General features: G+C 32.4%; 1 protein-coding gene and 1 pseudogene across 1 annotated transcript; one reads left to right on the forward strand and one right to left on the reverse strand.

Moving 5' to 3' along the window:
* Window positions 1-449: 449 nt before the first annotated feature.
* Window positions 450-5,257, forward strand: LOC123194215 (annotated as a pseudogene).
* Window positions 5,258-6,567: 1,310 nt separating this feature from the next.
* Window positions 6,568-19,598, reverse strand: LOC123193883 (glutamate receptor 2.1-like). Its single transcript, XM_044606959.1, has 5 exons — window positions 19,313-19,598; window positions 9,247-10,577; window positions 8,440-8,752; window positions 7,950-8,356; window positions 6,568-7,408 (listed from the first exon to the last, which is right to left on the reverse strand). Exons 1-5 carry the CDS (start codon window positions 19,572-19,574, stop codon window positions 6,815-6,817), a joined length of 2,907 nt encoding a protein of 968 aa, XP_044462894.1. The 5' UTR covers window positions 19,575-19,598; the 3' UTR covers window positions 6,568-6,814.
* Between the last annotated feature and the right edge of the window lie 2,665 nt (window positions 19,599-22,263).

The following is a 22,263-nucleotide window of genomic DNA, read 5'->3' on the forward strand; positions in this document are numbered from 1 at the left end:
CTCAAGCTCAAAATCGAGCTCAACTCGATCGAGCCTGAAACGAGCTAGGTAATAACGAGCCCGATCCCGAGCTTGAGCTTCAATATTCAGAGAAATTGAGCTCGAGCCCGAATACAAACTGTAAATCGAGTAGCTCGCCTTGGCTTGCGAGCCAGTGCTCGTCAACGCTTGCGAGCTTTGTTGGTTAAGAAGTGCTACTCTTCTCAAAGTCAAAATTTACAGTGTGTGATTCTTCTCAATCTATGATATTTGTTATCTGTTAGCTACTCTTAATTTGGGCTGCATGCCAAGAAGAACATCGAGGAGCCAACGGAATAGTCAGCTGAGATGATACCTTAATTTGGGCACCCAAGAGCATACTAGTTTAGAGAACATCACTCCAAGACATCAGAGTGTTAATCAACATTACATGCCATGTAACTCTACTTTGATGAAACCCACAAACACAAATGCAGCTCAAAATCCTGTTGTTCAAAGCAAGCAATATCAACTCCACCAGGAAACTTCCCTTTGTATCTGAGAATTTTCCTCACATGAATCCTGTTGTTCAAAACAATATCAATTTGCTCACATGGGTTCAAGTTGACATTCACAAGGACAATTGTAAATTTTGACCGTATTTAAATCGCAATACAAGTGGGTGTTTAATTTTTATTATTAGATTAAATAATTTTAATCTAATTTTTATTATTAATACAAGTATAATAAAAAAAACTTTTGTCAAAATTACCTATGTATCACGCCAATCTGTTTACTGTTTTGTTAAAACTTAAGATAATTTTATTTTGTTCATTTTCAATAAGTGATTAATATAAGAGGATTGATTCCATACAATTAAATTTAAAAATTCAGTTTTAATTTGAAAAATTAAATAATACATAGTATAATTAAATGTTTACATAGATTAAAGTAATTTTGATGCAAAATTTATTTTATTTTGATTTTTAGATGAAATTAGAGATGGGGCTAAAATGATTATTAACTTAAAATCTTTTTACATTTGTATAATAAATAAAAATTAAGGCAAAATTTTTTATCCAATTAAAATATTATTTTAATTTATTTAAAGAAAAAATTTCAGTTAAAATTAATGTATACGGATTAAAATAGGATAAAAGAAATCAAGTTAATTAAGTTAGTGCCCGAAAAATTGGATGAGGTCTTATAAATTGGTTTTAGCTCCTCAGATCCTATATTTTATAGTTCTGCACTGTTTTGAGTTTTATCATGGACTACACAGTGGCTTCCCACAGTCACCAATCATTTCTTCCCCTTCTTCTTTTCTTACCTTGCAGTTAGCTTTCTAAGGATGCATTAGATTTTCTGGATGAATTCTTTACACAAGTAGTATAATAAAAGACTACCTTGGGTTTATTAATCCTCTACAGTATACTGACATGTTTCTTTTTTTTTTTTCAATTTTATTTTAGTGTCATCTAACTGGTCTTTGAGTTGAGGGACTGATTTTTATTGAAACTTTTCTTTCAGGATAAAGAGCTGCGGTACCGCTTTATCTATAATCATTTTCCAAGTTTGCATGAGGAGGTACTATATTGCAACTGATGTAATCATTTAAAGTTTCATTTTATAACAAGCTAAACCCAAGAATGTAGCTAGTTCCCTTTTCGGTTTTCATATTGTTAGTGCCACTGGAACATCTCAACATATTTTGTCATTTAATTTTACAGGACATTTTGGGGAAAACAGACGTTGAAATTTTTACTGGAGCTGGTGTCAAGGAATCTCAGGATTTCAAAAGAGAAGTTCTGGAAAAAGGATTACCTGCAAAGAGGGAAATTACACTTGAGACAGAATTATTTGGATCAAAAACATTTTTGATATATGTTGAACCTGTCTTTAGCAAGGCAGGGGAGACGATTGGTGTCAATTATTTGGGAATGGATGTAACTGATTAGGTAAATTCATTTTGTCTGAATGTTCAGTTCAGGACTAAAAGGGAATGTGTTCTTACAATCTTGATTTCACCAACAGGTAAGAAAAAGAGAAAAGATGGCAAAGCTACGGGAGGAAATAGCAGTACAAAAGGCGAAGGAGACAGAACTGAACAAAACAATCCATATAACAGGTCTGTTTACCTTGTGGAGGCCTGAGTGGATGAGTAGTCACATAACTAAGCTTCTAGAGCAGCAAATTTGACCATTTGTTTAATTTTTTGCAGAGGAGACAATGAGAGCAAAACAAATGTTTGCAACCATGTCTCATGAGATTAGATCTCCTTTGACTGGTGTTGTTAGCATGGCTGAGATTCTTTCCCATACAAAGCTTGATCATGAACAACGGAACCTATTAAAGTTCATGATATCTTCTGGAGATTTGGTGCTTCAACTTATAAATGACATCCTTGACCTTTCCAAAGTTGAATCAGGTTTGTTATTAATATATTTATCTAATAAGAATGTTTCCTAGCTTCAGTCTTCTTAATGGTTCTTAGATTTGAAATAGACCTATATCAAAATTCAGAATTTTGAAATTCATTTTTGTTTCTTTTAGGTGTTATGAAGTTGGAAGCTACAAAATTTCGGCCAAGGGAAGTAGTAAAGCATGTACTTCAGACTGCTGCTGCATCTTTACAAAAAATTCTTACTTTGGAGGGACATATAGCAGATGATGTTCCTATTGAGGTGAGACGTTACTAACAATATGAAACCTCTATAGAAACTTTGATGGACCTCCAAGCACTTGAGTTCCAGGTTTGTTTTTAAAAACGACTTGTTCTTCTCCAGGATCAAGGTATTGAGAAGGCCAGACACTGAGCTGTTGAGTGTCTATTAGGAAAGTGTTAATCATTTTCACACTTACCATCAATGTAAAATAATATTTTCAATAGTTCTGCAAGTTAAATTAAAGAAATATGCATCAATTTCAGGTCATTGGGGATGTTTTACGAATTCGACAAATCCTCACCAACTTGATTAGATAATATATATTTATGTAGGGTTCATGGCTCTGGTTGTTCCAAAAAAACTTAAAATCAATGATATTTTGATTGTATCTCCGTATTCCAATGCTTTTTACTCTTTACAGCAATGCAATCAAGTTTACTCATGAAGGAAAGGTAGGAATAAAGCTTTATGTGGTACCTGAACCACTTTTTGCCAAAGAACAGACATATCAAAAGTCAAAAGCATACCAATCAACCACAACTTACATTAAGAAAGAGAAAAATCAATCAACATCTCAGAATAACAACAAATAAAAAGGGTTTCATGATAAAAAAACATAGTGAAAGTTCTTTCCAAGACTATTTGTCTATTGATGAACCACGAATCCCAATGAACAATGGAAACTCTGTGGATGGAGATTTAGAGGGGCGGGAAACGACAGTTTGGATTCAATGTGATGTGTATGATACTAGAATTGGAATACCAGGTACATCCATGCTTCAAGTGTTCATTACAAAATTTAACTTAGCTCAGCCTTATAGATAAAGATTAATTGATATTATTGCCATATCACAGAAAATGCTTTACCAATTCTATTTAAAAAGTACATGCAAGTTAGTGCGGATCATGCTCGTAAGTATGGTGGAACAGGACTTGGCCTTGCAATATGCAAACAGCTAGTAAAGTATTCTAGCCACAACAAAAGATGTTTACTGATATAAATCCAAGATCACTCCCCTAACTTTCTTGTGCATTTGAAATAGGTTGAGCTGATGGGGGGTTGTCTCACTGTCACTAGCAAAGTGAATTGTGGTTCTACATTCACTTTTGTACTCCCTTGCAGCGTTTCACCAATCACTGATAATTCTGATGATCCTGATGAGCTATCAGATATGACTGATCATGATGCTGCAAATGATGACTTGACAGCTGGCTTTTTCCAATTCCAACCACGCACATTAGGTTCACTATTCTCTTCTAATGGATCCAGCAGGCCTAAAAAATTATTACCAAATAATATAGGTTTTAGTAGTGCTAAACTTAATGGGTTCTCAGAGAATGCAGACTCATTTCCGTCCGATAATGTTAGACCAAAAGAGACTACTTCACCTGAGGATGCCTCTTCTGTGGCAGAAGTTGCAGAGACACTATCAGAACCTGAAAGTTCATTTAGTCACAGCCCTGGAACTGATAATGAAAATGAAGTTGCTAGAGGTAAACAGTGTCACATTGACATGGATCATCAATTACAAAACCCTATGACAGAGTCCCCTATGCACTCGAAGGCTAATGGGAAAACAGTTGCAGTGGCAAGGAGCAGTGAACCCCAACTATCATGTCTAAAGCAGGATAAATCTGACACATATTCCCAGTGCACATCTACCAGTGGCCCGGAACTGCTCAAAACAAAACCAAGACCAAAGATTCTTCTTGTAGAAGATAACAAGATTAATGTGATTGTCACCCAGTCAATGATGAAACAGTTAGGCCACAGCATAGATGTTGTGAATAATGGAGTTGAGGCTGTTCGGGCAGTTCAATGCTGTGATTATGATCTTGTTTTTATGGTACTTTGTAGAATATGAATATTTTTGTTTAGCTTGCATTTTCTTTCTATTGACTTGCCGTTCATTACTTGAAGCTTGCAACTTCTAAACCATTTGTCATACAAATTTTGTTAGGATGTACACATGCCAGTTATGGATGGCCTTCAAGCTACAAGAATAATTCGCTCTTGTGAAGACACTGGAAATTGGGATGCTGCTGCCAAGGCTGGAATCGGGCAAGCTCCAGATTTGTTACAACATTCTTCCACACGGCACATTCCAATAATTTCTGTGAGTATTGAGGCTCTTTACCACCCTCAAAATTTCTGGCCGTTCACTTCTGATAATTTTTATTTTTTTTCTTCTGGCTATAGTTTTTCTTTATGTCTAGCCTACTTATTATCATGATAAATAACATCTGTGTAAGTTGGTTTGTGTGGTGACTGAATCATGCCAAAAGCACTTTAAGATATTAAGAACTCTTTGCATTTTTTCTTAACAGAAGAGAAATAGTAGCTTGATCTGAACAATTTGACTCTAGCATAATGCTTTTCTAGTTGGATATATATTTATTTACACTAACGAAGTAATTGATACAAATGCAGATGACAGCAAATGCATTGTCGGAGAGTGCAGAAGAGGTTTATGCAAATGGTATGGACTCATTTGTTTCGAAGCCTGTCACTTTTCAAAAACTAAAAGAGTGTCTTGAGCAATATTTTCCATGATACCTCTTGTAAATTCATGCTTGTGTACAAAAAATGATAGGAAAGTTTTGTAATCAATGTATCATGCTCTTCTCAGCCATTAGTGTCCCTCTGTAAATAGTAAGGTCTATATTATTCTTTCCTGTCTGTCCCAAGAACTCTTTAATAGTATCACTGGGTTCTAGTTTGCTGCTAAGATTTGGAAATAATGGAGAATGAAGCAAGAAAATGCAGGAATCATAGATGGTTGGGTATAATAGACTGTGTTAAGCACTCTTACTGGTGTATTAATATGGTGAAAGAGTGAAATTTTCAAAGAAGCCAAGGGGATTTTTCTGCTGATGCAAGGTTATGTTCTAGTCACACCATACAATAAGGCCAAAACAAATTATGACGTGATTAAGATCTGTCTATTATTACTCAAGATTTGTTTCAGAAAGCAACAGTTTTTCAAATGATGTGCGTATCTTTAAATAATAAAATTATGCTCATTTAGTTTTGAATATCATATTAGGTATTCAAAATCATCAAATAATTAAAATAAAATAATAAGCAATTATAAGAATATATATTACCTAAATACTTAATTAAATACTTAAAATTAGGTATTTATGATATCACTTATCTTGCTTTTGGAGTGTAACACCATAGAAAGCAAAAATTTTCTCATAATTCTTTTGAAAGTACAATTTTATGGGAAGCCAACGTGGAAAGCAATCCTAGTTGCTACTTTTTACTAGGATGTAGCTTGACAGAAAACTCAATCAGAGCATAGGATGAACTAGAGAAAAAATTGCAAAGGACTCAACATCCTTGTCATTTTCAACGTAAATGGTTATAGTTCCAATAGAATGGAGCTTAAACTTGAACTAAAACTGGAAAAAGCCATGAGAAATACAGGAGTTTCGATAAGCTTTATTATGGTAGTTATTCGCTGCCAATGTACAACTATCTATAAATGAACAAAGACATCACAGATGGTGGGAAATGGCTTCATGCCCAGCAATCGTCCTTGTACCTCGTCCAATGCTCTGTAAATAAGGCCATCTCTTGTACTGTTTCCCATAATTCTTTGGCGGTCTTGTAGAAGAGATAAGTTCTCCCTATTTTGCCATGATTTGAGTATGTTGAAGACAAAACTAGTTAAATGGTATATAAGGATTATAAAACTAACAAATAAGATCATGATAAATTATATGTTTAAATCAAATAATATTTTGATAGCAAGTCAAGATTTTAGAAATTGGATTTGTAATTTTGTAACTCTATTAAATTGTTAAATTATGTTTTAGGTTTGAAAAAAAAAAAACAATATCTTGAGAGTATTTCTATTAAGTTTTGAACAATGTGGATTCTACAGAGTATTTAGACCATTTGCTTGACTCTGATAGCAAGAACAAACACTCTGCATAAATGAATACGTTTTATTTATTTTTTATGAATGAAATATTACATTATATAAAGTAGAACCTTCGGTAGTTTTAGGAAACATGATAGAAAAAGGAAACTGCCCCTAAACACAGAAACTACAAGTCAGGAAGAAAATAGGAAACTAAATATAACTACAAGGGATTGATTCTAACTTTCCAACAGTAACTATTCTAGTGTCATATGAGCCATGGATAATATCTACACGATTTACTTTTATAAAGGGGGTTCAAGCTCTTTCTTGATCTGGGCTGGGGGGCTTTTCTGCAGGCACAATATCTTGAGCTGCTTGATCACTTGGATTAGGATTTGCATTTCCATGCTCAGTTGAAGGTGTCCCTTGTTCTTCATCGAAAGCAAAATTCTGATCTGTGTGCTGTGAAAAGCTTGAGGGACTTGCTGGGTAGCGATTGCATGAAGAAGGTGTAGTACTAGTAGCTGCCCCCAAACTATGGTGGGCTTGGATGCCAGTTTTTTCTTTGAAAGTATGGGAAGTGAGGTCCCTTGAAACAAAAATTCCTAACAAAGTACGAATCCTTGTCCATAATGACGATCTGGGATTCGATTCTTTCAGGACTTCCCTGTGCTCGTGAAGGAAAATGGCCATGGAAATTATGAGAGTCAAGATTGAAGCTATGCCAGCAATGAGAAACAGCCCCCAGAAACTGTTAAGGCCAAGACGTGAAGAAACTAAGCTGCTGGGGTCCGGGCAGTTGTTCTTCTTGAACCATGCATGTTCAATCTCGTTCATTTTTTGTCCCTCGTTCACATTTAAGATCGCCCTGGAAACGTCTGGGACAAGAGGTGAGCCAAGTGGGAAGGCCTGCAACACAACAAATGAAAAGAATGCTACATGAGAAGATGAGGCACATCAGGAGTTGCCTCGAGGCTCAAAAAGTTGGTTCAGTTTAATTCAAATTTGCTTAGTTTGAATTTAAACCGAGCTTGAGTTAAGAGGTTTAACTCAATCTTATTTGCAAGCTTGACAAATGGCTTGATTTGATTTAAGATTGACTTGTAACTTAATTTAAATTATGTTAAATAATTATTAAAATGATATCGTTTTACCTATTATTAGATCAAACGATTTTATTTTGTTAATGAATTACGAATTCAAACGGTAAATATGAACAACAAATTTGATTTATGGATTTAAACTATAAAATTAAATCAAACTTAAATTGAATTATTTTTATTTCAATTAAACTCCATCCATATTTAATTTTAATTTAATAAACTAGAGTTAAATTTAAATTAAACTATTTTTATTTAAATTGAACTTAAAAAAAAATTTCAAACTAGTTTCGATTAAAATCTAACCTAATTAGAACAGGCCAGATTTGAAGAGAGTCTAGAGAACTTACAAAGCCAAAACCAGCAGTCTTAAATGTTGGGTCAACCATAGAGTATTTGGAGCAATATTTTCCCAGAAACAATTTAATGTATGGGACTTCATCAAAAGCAGCAGCTATGCCGCCGTTTGCAGTTCCGCTTTGAAAAAGGGCGTCACATTCTTCTACTGAATCATAAACCAGTAGATTTTTGTCCTTAAAACCTAACTGTTTCAAGATCCCCAGAACGAAAGAACCCTGTAGGTACCCAACATTTTCCTCTCTCTTTATCAACTCCGCTACATCACTAACAGTCGGCTGGAGCCTTTGTACAGTAAGGAGAGATGCCAAGCTAGCTGTGTAGCTTTGTGTGAGTATGAGAACCACAAAGCACCACACAATCACCACAAACCGAGCCATATTGCTCAACACTCGCTCGCCTGCAGACGCAATTTGAGGATATTAAAGAACAACATCAATGTAAAGCCTTGCATTGTTGTAAATGGTGAAAGAAATTACGTACGTTGTGCAAACACCATGGCGGAGAAGGAGAACCAGAAACTTGTTCCAACTTGATGCTCAAGTGGGCCGCGAAAATCTTCATTGATTCTGTGCTCAAGGACCCAGATGACGAATCCAATGAAAAGGAAAAAACAAGCAGTTGTAATCCAAAGGTCCCATGACAGGGGCTTCAGGAACACCCATGGACTTTTCTTGTTGTCATCTTTGACTGGCACAATCATTGATACTCCAGATTCGGTATACGGTAATGTGAAGTCCACATATTGTGATCTGTTGGCCACAATTGTGGTATCTCCCACAACAGCATCAAATTTCTGTTCACAGCCACAAAAAAGGAGATCAAATAAGTCATCCAATCTACTATCCAGGTCTATTCACTTCTAATGTCTAGCATCCTAGTCAAATAGATTGATTCATTGTCAATATACACAGGCTCTCATGATAGTCTAAAAGTTTATAAATTATCTATTTAGTTTTATCTTATCATTCTTAAAAGATATAAAATGCATATATATACCATCATTTTTCATATATTTTATTGATATGAAATTTTTTTAGATGTTTCATAATGTTGTTGCATTCAATAATGGGTATATAATTCTTTCATAAAACTATGTGCACCAAATTTTAAATATTCAAAAGAATATTTAAATAATGTATCATCATATAATTGGATGATTTGATGATGATATATAATTTGGAAGCCCAATTGAATACTTAAAATTGGATCCAAATTCTTTGTGTTGTTATATGAAGTCTTTTAATTACAAATAAAAACTACGTAGCCAGGAAGGATAAGAACTTTTACCCCAAGCTTGACTTGATAGATCATATCATCATAGGAGCCGGCGCTAGAGCCATTAGGCAGTGCAAAGGGAAAGAACTCATAACTGATAGCATATGGCAATGCTTGCATTACAGCATTGAAAACATCAATGCAGTAACCAGTGACTGTTGCTGTTTTAGTACTTGGATCTGTTGTGACTTTTACAAAGTCACTGTAACCATTCTTCACCGGCACTCCTATGCGCAATGTCTTCCCATTAGTTGGAATTTCCCAGCCCTTTGGAAGAGATGTAGATTCTCCTGGCCAAATAATAGCTCCCAGCTGAGATTTTGAAGTAGAATTTGTACTTGTTGAATTCAACTTCTTCATTAGTCCACCCTCTGGAGTCCAAAATCCAACCCCTCTTGCTCCATCGCCATTCACATTGACTATCTGAAAAGCTAACGTCTGCAACTGTCCATCAACAAACATGTAATCTCCAGTAAGACCTCTGTATCTTGTTGCTGATAATGATTGAAGGAGCTTTGGACCATTCTTGCAGACGCCAATTGCTTCAAGGTCTGTTGCATTGGCCAAAACATGTGTGTTATCGTAGCCAAAGCTTGTAGTACCAGCTTTCTCAATTGCCATGGCTAGTGCCATTGTAGCATCGTAAGCCAACAGTCCAAAAATGCTCAGTTGGGCATCAACAAGGCCTGGATTTTCCTGCTGGAATTTTCTCCTCCATCGAATATGAAAACTCTCCAGCGCTATAGTTTTCGGAACATAAGGCCTTACCCCCAACACGCCTTGCATTGACTCAATCACAGATGGCTGCAAGGAGCTCAACAGATCAGTCAGTCCATCAGTAATGATCCAAACGTAGCCTTCATTCATCATTCCAATCTCTTTTGCTTTAGTAAAAAGCCTAGAGCCAAGAGAAGGGAGCATGTGCACAATGAAGACTCTAGTTTGCATGGTCATTAACTTGTAAAGCTCTTCAACAATCTGGTCGTCGGAATCCACCGGAGAAATAACACTTCTGTAAGGGACGCGTGTGTTAATGGCTTCCAATGCATCAGTTAAATCAGGTATAATGCCTTCACCAAACTCATTGTCCACGTAAATAGGCACAGCTTCTCTCCAACCAAAGACTTGTATAATGGAGGTTATGGCACCAACTTGAGAAGAGTCATTCGGCCTAGCCTGGAAGAAATATGGACTTCTGAGGGAAGTAAGAGAAGGGCTTGTTGCAGAAAAATGGATAATGGGCACTTGAGATTTATTTCCAAGTTCAATAACGAAGTTGGTTTCCATGGAATTCTCTGGTCCTATTATGGCTTGCACTTCCGCATTCTTTATCAAGTCTAGAGCTGATAAATTAGCAAAAGGGTTCTCTCCAATTAAATTTCTAATTTATAAACATGTATTTACACCAATTTCAAACAATTCCTTTAACAAACTTTAATGTGTTATGATATGGTTGGATAATTTTAAATTAAAAATTAAGTAACTTTTAATCACATTGATTTGTTAATCTTTATGCTTTATCATTTTATGATTAATGAGTTATTGGCAAGCCATTTGTCCAAATCACTTTAATTTGTTCTGATAATTAAGCTTAACTGCTTCTTATAAAGTGGCTAAACTCTTTATAATTTTGAGACAAACAAAGTAATAAGTTCAGACAAAACACAATCGTTCAATGAGTTGATTTTAATCAAACTGTAACCAAAAGAAAGTAATAAAATAAATAGTCATACATTAAAAAGAAAAAAATACATATGCATGACTTAGTTCATTTAAAATTAAGTTACACCCAACTAGACCTGGCAGTTTATATTACCATATCGTATTCATATTGTGTCAATTCAGATTTTGTGTTAAAAATTTTTAACTCTAACTTTATCTGATTTAGAATTGTATCAAAATTTTTTAACCCAAGTCCAGCTCTTTAATATTCAAATTGATCCAATCTGACCTAAATTTTCTTGAAATTATCTATTATTTTCACTCTCTAAAATATTTTTTATCATTTTAATTTTTTCATCAAATTATTTCAACTACTATTAATAAAACATATAATATAACATTTTGTCTTATTGACAAATAGTTTAAAAATTTATATACTAAAACTTTTAAAATATGTCAATAACTTAACTAATTAAATAAAATTCTTGTTATTTAATCATAAAATAAAATATTCAAATAAAAATAATTTAAATAATTATAATTATAGAAAAATACAACTATATACAATTTGTAAATATTTAAAATTTTTATTATAAAGATACAATATGTAATTATAATATGAGTAAGACCTCTAAAATACATCTATAGTTTTACTTACCAAATTAAATTCTTATTAATTAATAATAAAATAAAATATTTATATAAAAATAAATAATAATATGCATAATTATAATTATATAAAGATAAAACTATATGCAATCTATAAAATTTCAACTGTTGTTGATATTGTTTTTCAAAATGTCTATAATTTATTTCTAACAAAATCTATTAAAGTAACATTTATCTAAAATATTCGAGTCAATTTGTGTCATGTCGAATTACTTTTGTATAAATTCTAATATTATCCGATTTAATTTTGAGTTATGTCGGGGTGATCCGAAATAAATTTTGTGTCAAAAAATTCAATTCTAACTTGATATTTTTCATATTATATTATATCGAATTAACAAGTCATGTTAAAAATTATCAGTTCTACGCCCAACAAAATCAATATTATTAAATATTTTCTAAGTTATCTTTAGAATCAATGCATTAGCTAATAAAGTATGCTGGTTGTTTTACTCATACAATAGATTTTTATGTCTATATATATAATATATATTATGATTGTCATTCCCCGATGTATTCAACTCTAATTTTATTACAGAACTAAATACTATTTGGAATTCTTTTCTTTCAAGAAAATCCTAAAACTGCTAGAATGGAATAAGTCTAAAACTCCAATTAGTGTCTACCTATAGATGACAATTTTGACTCAAATTTAAGGGTTTTAACCCTCTTTGACCTTAATGAAAAGAGGATTTTTCAATAAAAATAAAGGAGACAAAAAAAAAACCCTATAATCAAAGACGAGAATATATGTGTCCATTTTTTGTCTCTTCCTATTATTGCCCCTCCCCTTTCCCTATCTTTATCCCTAACCCCATCTCCATCTCTGTTCTTTTATATTAATATATTTACTTAAAATATTAACATATTTTTATAACTTTATATTATTTATATTTTTTTGGTTTATTTAGGTTTTTATTGTGCATATTAAAGTAGTTAATATATAATATTTATGATGTTTAAAATAGTGTGAATACGTCAAGGGGTGTTTGGTTAAAAGAGATTAAAAATTATTTTGATAATCGATTTTTTATTACTTACATTATTTTGTTTGATTTATAAGTAATAAATATTTTAGTAATTTTTTATTAACAAAAGTGATATAATAAGTAATATAAGGGGTAATCTGATTATCACCTCCATCTTAAGTATTAAAACATTATAAAGATACTATTGATTTTATTATGACCATGTCCTTATTTATTAATTTTTTAAAGACAAAAATAATCTCATTTTCAATTAATATAACAAAATTTAGAATAATTATACCTAAGGACATTTAAATAAAATAATAATATTAGTATTTTTTTATTACCTCTAATTAAATATAATAATTATTTATACCTACTAATTTTTTTCAAATTTTATCAAATATAGTAATAATTTATATCCAATAATTCTTAAAATAATTTATTTTTAAGATGATTTTTTAATTTTGATAATAAAATATTCTCAAAATCAAACACCCGTATAACTATTTGTGGCCAACTCTTACATTATTATTATTCTATTATGTTTTCCAATGGTCAACTATATATGTTGTTTAATCAGTATTACGTTGCCTTCGTTATTTTTCTTCTGAAAATCTAATTCTGGGTTTGGCTTCTGATGGCTTTCTAGAATCGACGAAATACTAACAATAAATACCAAACTCTATACATAATTTAATTGGTTATATTAATTTTCATTCTTCAAAATGTACTATTTCTCTGAACAAAGCTTCACAAGGTAGTTGATTACGCGGTTTTGTCTCCAAAGGAGTCAACGTGCTTGTTTGTTGGAAGGGTGTAAATGCAAGGAGTTTGAGAGTCCACGCATTGGGTTTGTAGTTATGAAATTAGACTACAAAGTGAATGAATATTATTAATGAATTATTGTATAATTTATAGTATTATAGTATAATTTGGAAATAAAAACTAATTTTACGAAAATAATACATATCAAATCAAAGTTATATCAAATCAGAATTAAATCAAATTAGAATCAGAATGAATCAAATCAATCAGAATCAGATCTAATCAAAATCTAACTGAATAAGAAAGTAATTTTTTTTTAACACTCTCTTGTAATTGCAACAGTAACTCTAGAAGTTGCAATTGAAAACACAAGGAAAAAAATGCTCATGAGATAATCCCTTGGTAAAGATATCAATAAGCTGAGAAATGGTAGGGATATGTCAGAGTTGAATGGCCTCACGAGAAACTAACTCACGGATGAAGTGTAAGTCAATGTTGATATGTTGTGTGCAAACATGAAACACTATATTGATAGTCATGTATAAAGCAAACTGATTATCACAAAACACAAGTGGAGATGATGGAATGTTGAACTCTTGTAAAAGATAACAAAACCACCGAATATCAGCAATCACATGTGTAAGTGTCTGGTACTCAGACTTTGCATTAGAGTGGGACAAAACAACCTGTTTCTTGGCAATCTAACAAACAAGATTACAACCTAGGAAAACATAATCACCAATGATAGAGCATCGTATTAAAACATTAACAGCCCAGTCAGTATCGAAATAGACAAGGAGATGAGGACCAAAGTCACGATAAAATGTGAGACCATAAAATAAGGTGCCCTTAATATAGCAAAAAATGTGTTTGGTTACACACGTCTTTATAAATAGGAACAGATAAACACTAAACAGTCTGATTCACAGCAAAAGCTATATCAAGCCAGTTGAGTGTAAGATACTAGAGGTCGTCGCCTATGCTACGATAGAGAGTAGCATCTAGAAATGGGATATCATCATTAAATAGTGATGTATTGGAACTAACAAAAAAGGTAATACAAGAATCACATGAATCAAGTTGGAAACATTGAAACAAATCTACCATGTAACGACGTTAAGACAAATGTAAAGTGGTAGACTATCAAACAACTTCTATACTAAGGAAGAAACCGAGGGTACCTAAATCCCAACAAGCAAAGCAGAGCATAATGTCGAGACATAGTCTGTAACAGTCAGACAATCAAAATTAATAACAACCAAATCATCCATATAAACGAGTTGAATTACAACTAAGGTGGATGTACAATGAATGAACACCAAGGGATCAAACTACCTATTAACAAACCCAAAATCAAGAAGAAATGAGTACAAGCGACGATACCATACTCGAGGCACATGTTTAAGACTATATATAGCCTTAATAAGTGACAAACATGAGATGGACAACTAGGGTCTAAGAAACTGGGAGGTTGCTTTATGAATACTTCTTCAATGAGATATCCTTGAAGAAAAGCATTCTTCATATCAAGTTGATGTAGTAGCTAGTCACATATGGTGACAAGTGTAAGAATCGTGCGGATAGTGGTTGAATTGACAACAGGACTAAAGGTTTCTACAAAACCCATACTAGTCTACTTGTAAAAACCTTTGGCAACCAAACGAGCCTTATATCATTCAACCGACCCATTAGCTCGACATTTGACCTTATAAACCCACCGATAACCAACCAAATTCTGCTGAAAAGATGGCAAAATAAGAACCAAGTGTTGTTTCTCATAAGGGCATCATATTCCTCATGGTCTGATATTAATGTGGAAGGGACTAAGCTTGTTTGAATGTAGTAGGCTCATAGAATGCAAGATAAAGTACTTCAATAGTAAAAGCCTGAGGAATCAGATGAGAAGATAAAACCATGATCTCATTGATACTTCTAAACTTAGGTCTGAAAGGTGGTGTCTCAAATCTATCAGATATATATGTGTCCAAAGAGGTAGAAGCCATAGAAGGTGAATAAGGAGGACCAACAATCTCAAGAACTAGTTGAAAGTTGTTGTTATGGTGTAGAGGCTCAGATGACATAATAAGTAGACGAGAAAGATATGAGCCTATCACGTTAGACATTTGAAGAGTGGTAGAGGGAATCGACAACGAGCAAAACCCTCAAGAAGAATCTGAGGAAGGAAGATCAACGGCCAGGGAATATAATCTCATGAAATAACACATGATAAGAGATGTAGACAAGACCAGTGGGCATATAGAGACACCAATACCCACGATACGAAATATCATACTCCTAGAATAAGCAAAGAATAGACTAAAGAGCGAGTTTATGTGGTGTAGTCAGAGTGAACAAAGGATAACAAACACATCCAAAAGTCCATAAAACACTATAGTCCGACGAGCGTCAAAGAAGAACTTCAAAGGGATTACGATTCTTGAGTAATGGTATGGGCTACCTGTTAATAAAAAAACACAATAGTAGAAAATTCCTCCATTTAAAAGACAGGGGAAAAGTTAGCTTATAATAAGAGACAATAACATTTTTCCATTATGTCATAGTGTTTATTCTCAACAATCCCATTTTGGGGATAGGTGTAGGGATATGACAATTGATGTATAATGTCATTAGACTCAAGAAAAGAACGAAACAATGTATTATCAAATTCATAACCACCATTAGAACTAATAACTTGAATAGAATAAGAAAGAAGATTTTATGTCATTAACTTAAATTTAACAAAGATAGCAATAATGTCAAACTTTTTAAACATGGTATAACCATGTATACCAACTAAAATCATTAACAATACACAAATAATATTTAAAAGATGACAACGACAGAACATGAGTAAGACCTAAAAAATCAAGGTGAAGAAGCTTAAGAGGTCGGTACAGTCTTGAGCACTGTAAATGATAGATGACCAAGACAACAATTTCAGACATAAGATGAGACACAAATAGACAAACAAGTTGCAATGGCTAGAGGAATCAATTTATAGAGATTGTTACTGTTGCTACTAGAGAGAAGAATTTGTATTGTTTGTTTGTCGTTAATCACAAAACCAGATGAGTCAAGGAGACAAACAAATTAATATCAATGGTGAATTTATAAATAGACAACACATTTTTACATAACGATGGGACACACAACACATCAAATAAGATAATAAGAGAATGAGTACATTTAGATAGACACACAGACCCTTGATGTAAAATCAATAATGAATGACCATTCCCAAAAATTACAGAAGACATACCAGTGTGAGAATAAGGAAAGGATAAGACATAAGCATTGGGTGTTATGTGGTTATAGCTCTAGAATCAAGAACCCAACTAGAGTCAAAAGGATTACACACAGACATAGTGGCAAAAACGGTGGTCACAGAATCTATTATGTAGGCAAGATTTCCTCGTTATGGACAAACATGAGTAGAATGCCCTTGTTTATCACAAATCTGATTAGCACCTTAAAAAAGAACCCTAGTAGGAGTTGGAAGCAGTAAAGGTTGATAGGTGGGTTGTTGACGACTAGATGGAACACCATTATTATGGCCACGCCCATTTTTTTTTTTACCATGAAAGTTTTGCTTACTAAAGGATTTGGATGAGCATAAAGATTGTGAAGAGGATCGAGTGGCAATCATAGCAACAACTAAAGGAGGCATACCAAAGTTTTTTTTTTTTTTTTAACGTATTCTTCGTGAATAAAAAGATCATACAATTCACCAAAGGTGGTGGATGGTCAAAAGTGCAATAAAGTGATAAAAGATTGATACTGGGGACCTAAGCCATCGATAACATACTCTACAAAAACAGTGTCTAAAATTGGAAACCTAACTATAGCAAATCAGTCAAATATGAACTTGGCATCAATGAGATAATTAGTCATAGTTTGATTAGAAGCTTTTTGAAGAGTGCATAACTTGTCACAAATGGATCGAAGATTAATTCCAAAAACTGTATTCAAACATCGATCAAGCAAAGACCAAGCTTCAGCAATAATGACATAGGGTAGTAACAAGGACTAAACAATCGAGGGTGAAACTGTAGATTTAATCCAAATTAGAACTAATCTATCAACACGCAACCAATGAGGGTGAGACGGATTAGGGGAACCCTTGAGAAGAGAAAGTGGTGAACCATCACCGATAATGAAATTCTATAAATCGTGAATGGCTTAGGACTTCCAAGCATGGTAAGTGTCACGTACCATGAGAGACAAGAAATACCTACCAATATTGACTATTGTATGGTGGTAGCGAAAAAGATAAACCCGAAGTGAAAGAACTAGCCTCCACGATGGGAATGTGTGGTGGCATCAAAAGAGAGACCACTGTTGGAGAGCTATAAGTGGTGGTCATTGATAATGAAAATGTAAGAGGTGGACTTTTAAGAGCTAATGTCAAGGGAAGAGTCATGAAATTTTCCATGAAGTCGCTAGGACGTTGGTTGGAGATTAGGCTTTGTAGAGAAAAAAGTGCAATAGGAGAAAATGCTCAACCGAGTAAGAGGGAAGGTAGAAACTTAATACAACCGAGAGGAATGGTGGCATCAACATTAGAAAGTGCAAATAGACGCTCGAGCTCAGAGGAAAGTCGTCGATTTTAAAAGAGGTAGAGATTCATGATGATGGTGACTCAAAAGAAAGATGGCATCGTATTGAGAAGCTATCGAGAAGGAAGAAAGCTAGTAAGGAAAAGAGGACTGATGTCAGCTCGGTCTCAAGCGTAAAAAGCTTTTGGAGACAAAGGAGGAAGACTATTGGACAGTGAGCTACAATCAGGAGAGGAGAAGAGAGAATTAGCAACGTTCCAAAGGTTGGGGTTGGCAAATAAGGCTAAAAAATATAGGGGGTTAATGAAAATTCACCAAAGTAGAGAGAAAACCCTAAAAAAAGAGGGGGGGATTTGGTAGTTTTGCAAAAATTAAAAAAATTAAGGTTTCTTTTGGGAAAAATGTCGAATTTTAAAGTTGAAAGTACAGAAGGATGTTTACCGCTTTAATACCATGTAAGAGTTATGAAATTGAGTTGTAAACTGAATGAATATTATTGATAAACTATTGTATAATTTATAGTATTACAGTGTAATCTGTAAAGGAAATATAATCTTATGATATTAAATCAGATTTGGATAGAATCAAATCAATCAGAATCTAACCAAATGGAAAAGTAAATATTACTTAACAAGGTCATGGATACTAGAAAAAAGGATAAAGAAGAGTATGTGTGTGTGTGTAACACTTCTAAAAAATCCTATGTCCACAAAACATAGGAGAGATTTAAGATGTTAATACGAAACTCAGTAGACATGTCCCATAAAAACATTAGAGATACTTAGGTATGTTTGTGCATCATGCTATAGCAAAAATGAAAAAAAAAAAAAAACTAATGTTTTTAAAACCGAGTCAGTGAACGAATCAGTTGTCTCACTAGTTCATGGTTCAACTAGTTTAATCAAATAATTGATCGGTTCAACTTATTATCAAATTATAATGAATAGATTTTACTTAAAAATTTGTCAAAAATCAAATCAGTCAAGATACTCACACCTATGGAGATTAAAATATATCATTTTTAAAAAGTAATAATTATTCATTTGATTTCAATGAAACAATTAAAATAAAAAAGTTTTAATCTCATGATACATAAAAAATATAATTCTGTAAATTATTATTTATAGAAAACATTTTAATAGATATATGATACTTTTTTTCTTTTTTCTTTTATTTTTGAACTTATTTTCCCTTACAAATCTTTAGAAATTCATCTAATCTAATAAAAAATAATCTAATTATTTAAAAATAATTAAAATTTCAAAAAACATTCAAAATTTGGTCAAATTAGTTTTGACCAATTCATACGGTCAAACTCAATTTGACCAAGTGAATTAAAAATCTGTTTTTTAATAATAACTGAATCCTACTTAGGACTGATTTCTGATTTAATTAATTGAAATCATTGAAAAAAACAACCACAGAAAGAAGAGAGGGAGGTGTAGTTTTACGTACCAGCAGCAGCTGCACCAATAACGTCCCCCTTGGAGTGTCTGGTGTTTAAGATGAGCCTGGTTTTGCAGTGAGAGTTGGTGGCATAAAAGTCTGAAAGCGCCATGTTGATGCAGCTCAAACTCATCTTCCCAAATTCTCTATCTAGGTTGAGAATCACACCCACATTAACGGGGACCGTACTGTTTTGTGACAAGGCTGTGTCTGTGACTAATACACAGAGAAACAAAGAGAAAGGAACAAGATTGCTTTTTCTGTGTCTCATATTTGAAGCCTTGACACTGTGGGTTTGGATAGGCAATTCGTGGCTTAACTTGTTTGTATATATAGGAAGAAATAAGGTACAATGTAATTTGAAAAGTATGCATGTGTCAGGTGGAGAAGTGACCCTCTTTGACTTTTCAATAAAAATCCATAAGTTTAGTATTATGCAATTTTATTAATTTATACTATTTGATAATTATATATATATTTATATATATATATAATACTAATCAAATAATCCTAACAATTTGGGATTACAGCGTTGTATTTATTTTATCATATTAAATATATTTTATATATATCTTTTGCTTAAAAATCTTATCTCATGCTATAAGTTCAAGTAATATTTAAAGTACAAGTATATATGAATTGGAATTCAATCACTACATAATAATATATCATATAAATTGGTTTTTATTTTATAATAAAAAGGAAAAAACTAAAGAAACAGTGAATAAATGCCTTGTTTTATATTATTATTTAAGCCACAAAAGACCGTTGTGATGTTATTAATGTTATAAATATAGATGATAAGTTTTTTATTCAACAGAGATCACAATACAAAGGCTAAATGTATTATAAATATGTATTAAGGTTAAATTCAAATTAAATTGAGCTTAAATTCGAATTCAAACTCGATTTGATTTGTATATAATAGAATTTGAATAATAGTATATTTTATTAATATAAATATTAAAATTTATTTTATGTTATCCTAATTTTGATCCTTAGATTTCATTTTTGGGTCCGTAGAACGAAGAGAACTACACTGTTATACCGTGCATGGGGAGGACAAAATGTAGCAATAATTTTCTAAATTGAAATGCCAAATTTTAGAAATTTTGATTGCAGGAAAATTTCTTGCTCCTTTATTGTCAATTCAGAAGAATTTGACTCAAAAGAAGCAACCACAATGTTGACGTTTATAATTTTTACAAATCTAAGAATTTGAAGTGGGGGCATCATTTTTCAAAATTAGAAAAATTTAAATTATAATAAAATTATTAACTTTTAAAATATGAAAAAAAAAAAAATAAAATTATAATTTTTTAATATTTTTAATAAAATAATAATTTTACTCTTAATTGTAATTAAAAAAAAAAGATAATATATAAATATTTAAATTTTTTTAAATTGATAAATATAAGTTGAGATTTTACTGTACGGTAGATGGAAATAAGTCTTTTGACCTTGTCTAATTAGGGCGTCATTGCTTGCATTAATTATAGTCATCTATCAGTAGGCCGAGAATTTTCTTATATATTAACATGAACATTTATTGTCTCTTAGAATTTTGTACATGTGTTGTCGCTGTTAAGAAAGTTGAGTTGCCAAACCTAAAGGGAAGATTGAAAACAAGAAGTTGGATTATAAGTTTTTGAGTTATTCAACTAGTGGTGGGGCTACTAACATCGTAAGCCAGAAGAATTTACTAATAACGTGGAGCTCGGGATTGAGAGTTGGAAGTCTCAACACTTAACACATCATGACAGAAAAGTTCGAATTAGAATTTATAAAGTCTTAAATTGTCAATTTGGAAGTCAAAGTCTGTAAAGATCAATTTAAATTCAATAGTTTGGAGAAGAAAGTGAAAGTTAAGCAAGGTTTCAATTATGGTCACAGTCGGACTACCTATCCTATCCTATTTGATGTCAAAATCACTTTTAATTTTTATTTATTACGATAGGATGCTTCCAGGAAATTGCACTGATGACATCTTCTTCGGTTATTTATTTTTTAGGTAATTCTTACTTTATTGATGACATCTTCTTCTTCAATCTTACTGTTTATTATTCAAACAATCCAAGTTAAATTTTAAAGCTGATTGCGGTAAATTTAATCCGATTTTGAGTTAACTCCTGAGTCTATTCGCATCCACCTCTCCCTGATTTGGACTTGGGACATTTGCATAATTGCATGGATGGGATCTCATGATATAGTAGTTTCTTCAATGAATAATATCAAAGCAATATTGTTCGTATTTATTTTTTAATATATAAATAGATATATATGATATATCTTCACATAACTGAGTATTATCATGTTTTGTCTCATTTGATTTGGGTACCCATTGACCTTTTTTTGGTAATTAAATGGTTTTTTGTTTTTCATATTTTATAATTAACAGTTAATAATCTTAAGTGCGTGTATCTTCATTTTTTTTGTTTGACGTGTACACTTCAAAAGTTATTTATAATTTTAAACTAACGAAAATTTAAGCTCTATGTTTTTGTCCAATAATTGCGGTAGTTTTAGATGTGGTTGACGGATGTTATTGTTTAGGTCACATCCATCCGAGTTTGAATTGAGAAAAAATCAAGTGAAACTCGGTTGGAGTTTTTATTATTTGACTACCTTTTGATGCTATTATATTATTCGAGCGTTCATCATTTGAGCAATTTCAAGAGTTTGATCTAGTGTTAATATATTATCTATCTTCGTTATATAATCATAGTTTCTAAAATGCTTATTAACAACTTATGAATTTATTGATTATCTAAACAATTTTATTTTAACAACTTTAAACGTTGCAAAATATTTATATATAACCAACATTTCTTTCATATTTTATTAATAGAAGATTTATCTAAAGATGTTAGACTGTTGAGCTAACCCTCAACTCAAATCATATCCACCCCTAGTTTTAGAGGCATTGATCACATCTTAAAATGTGTGATCAATATAAGCAT

This window comes from Mangifera indica, chromosome 13 (assembly GCF_011075055.1).
Source record: "Mangifera indica cultivar Alphonso chromosome 13, CATAS_Mindica_2.1, whole genome shotgun sequence".
NCBI classification, from domain to species: domain Eukaryota; kingdom Viridiplantae; phylum Streptophyta; class Magnoliopsida; order Sapindales; family Anacardiaceae; genus Mangifera; species Mangifera indica.

What these genes read in the sequence shown, in the direction of transcription:
- LOC123193883 (XM_044606959.1), bottom strand. Translation starts at nt 19,574, where the DNA reads ATGAGACACAGAAAAAGCAATCTTGTTCCTTTCTCTTTGTTTCTCTGT. An exon ending in TATTGGTGCAGCTGCTGCTG is followed by an intron (nt 10,578 to 19,312) that starts GTACGTAAAACT and finishes CTAATTTATCAG; the next exon opens with CTCTAGACTTGATAAAGAAT. An exon ending in AGACTGCTGGTTTTGGCTTT is followed by an intron (nt 7,409 to 7,949) that starts GTAAGTTCTCTA and finishes GTTGTGTTGCAG; the next exon opens with GCCTTCCCACTTGGCTCACC.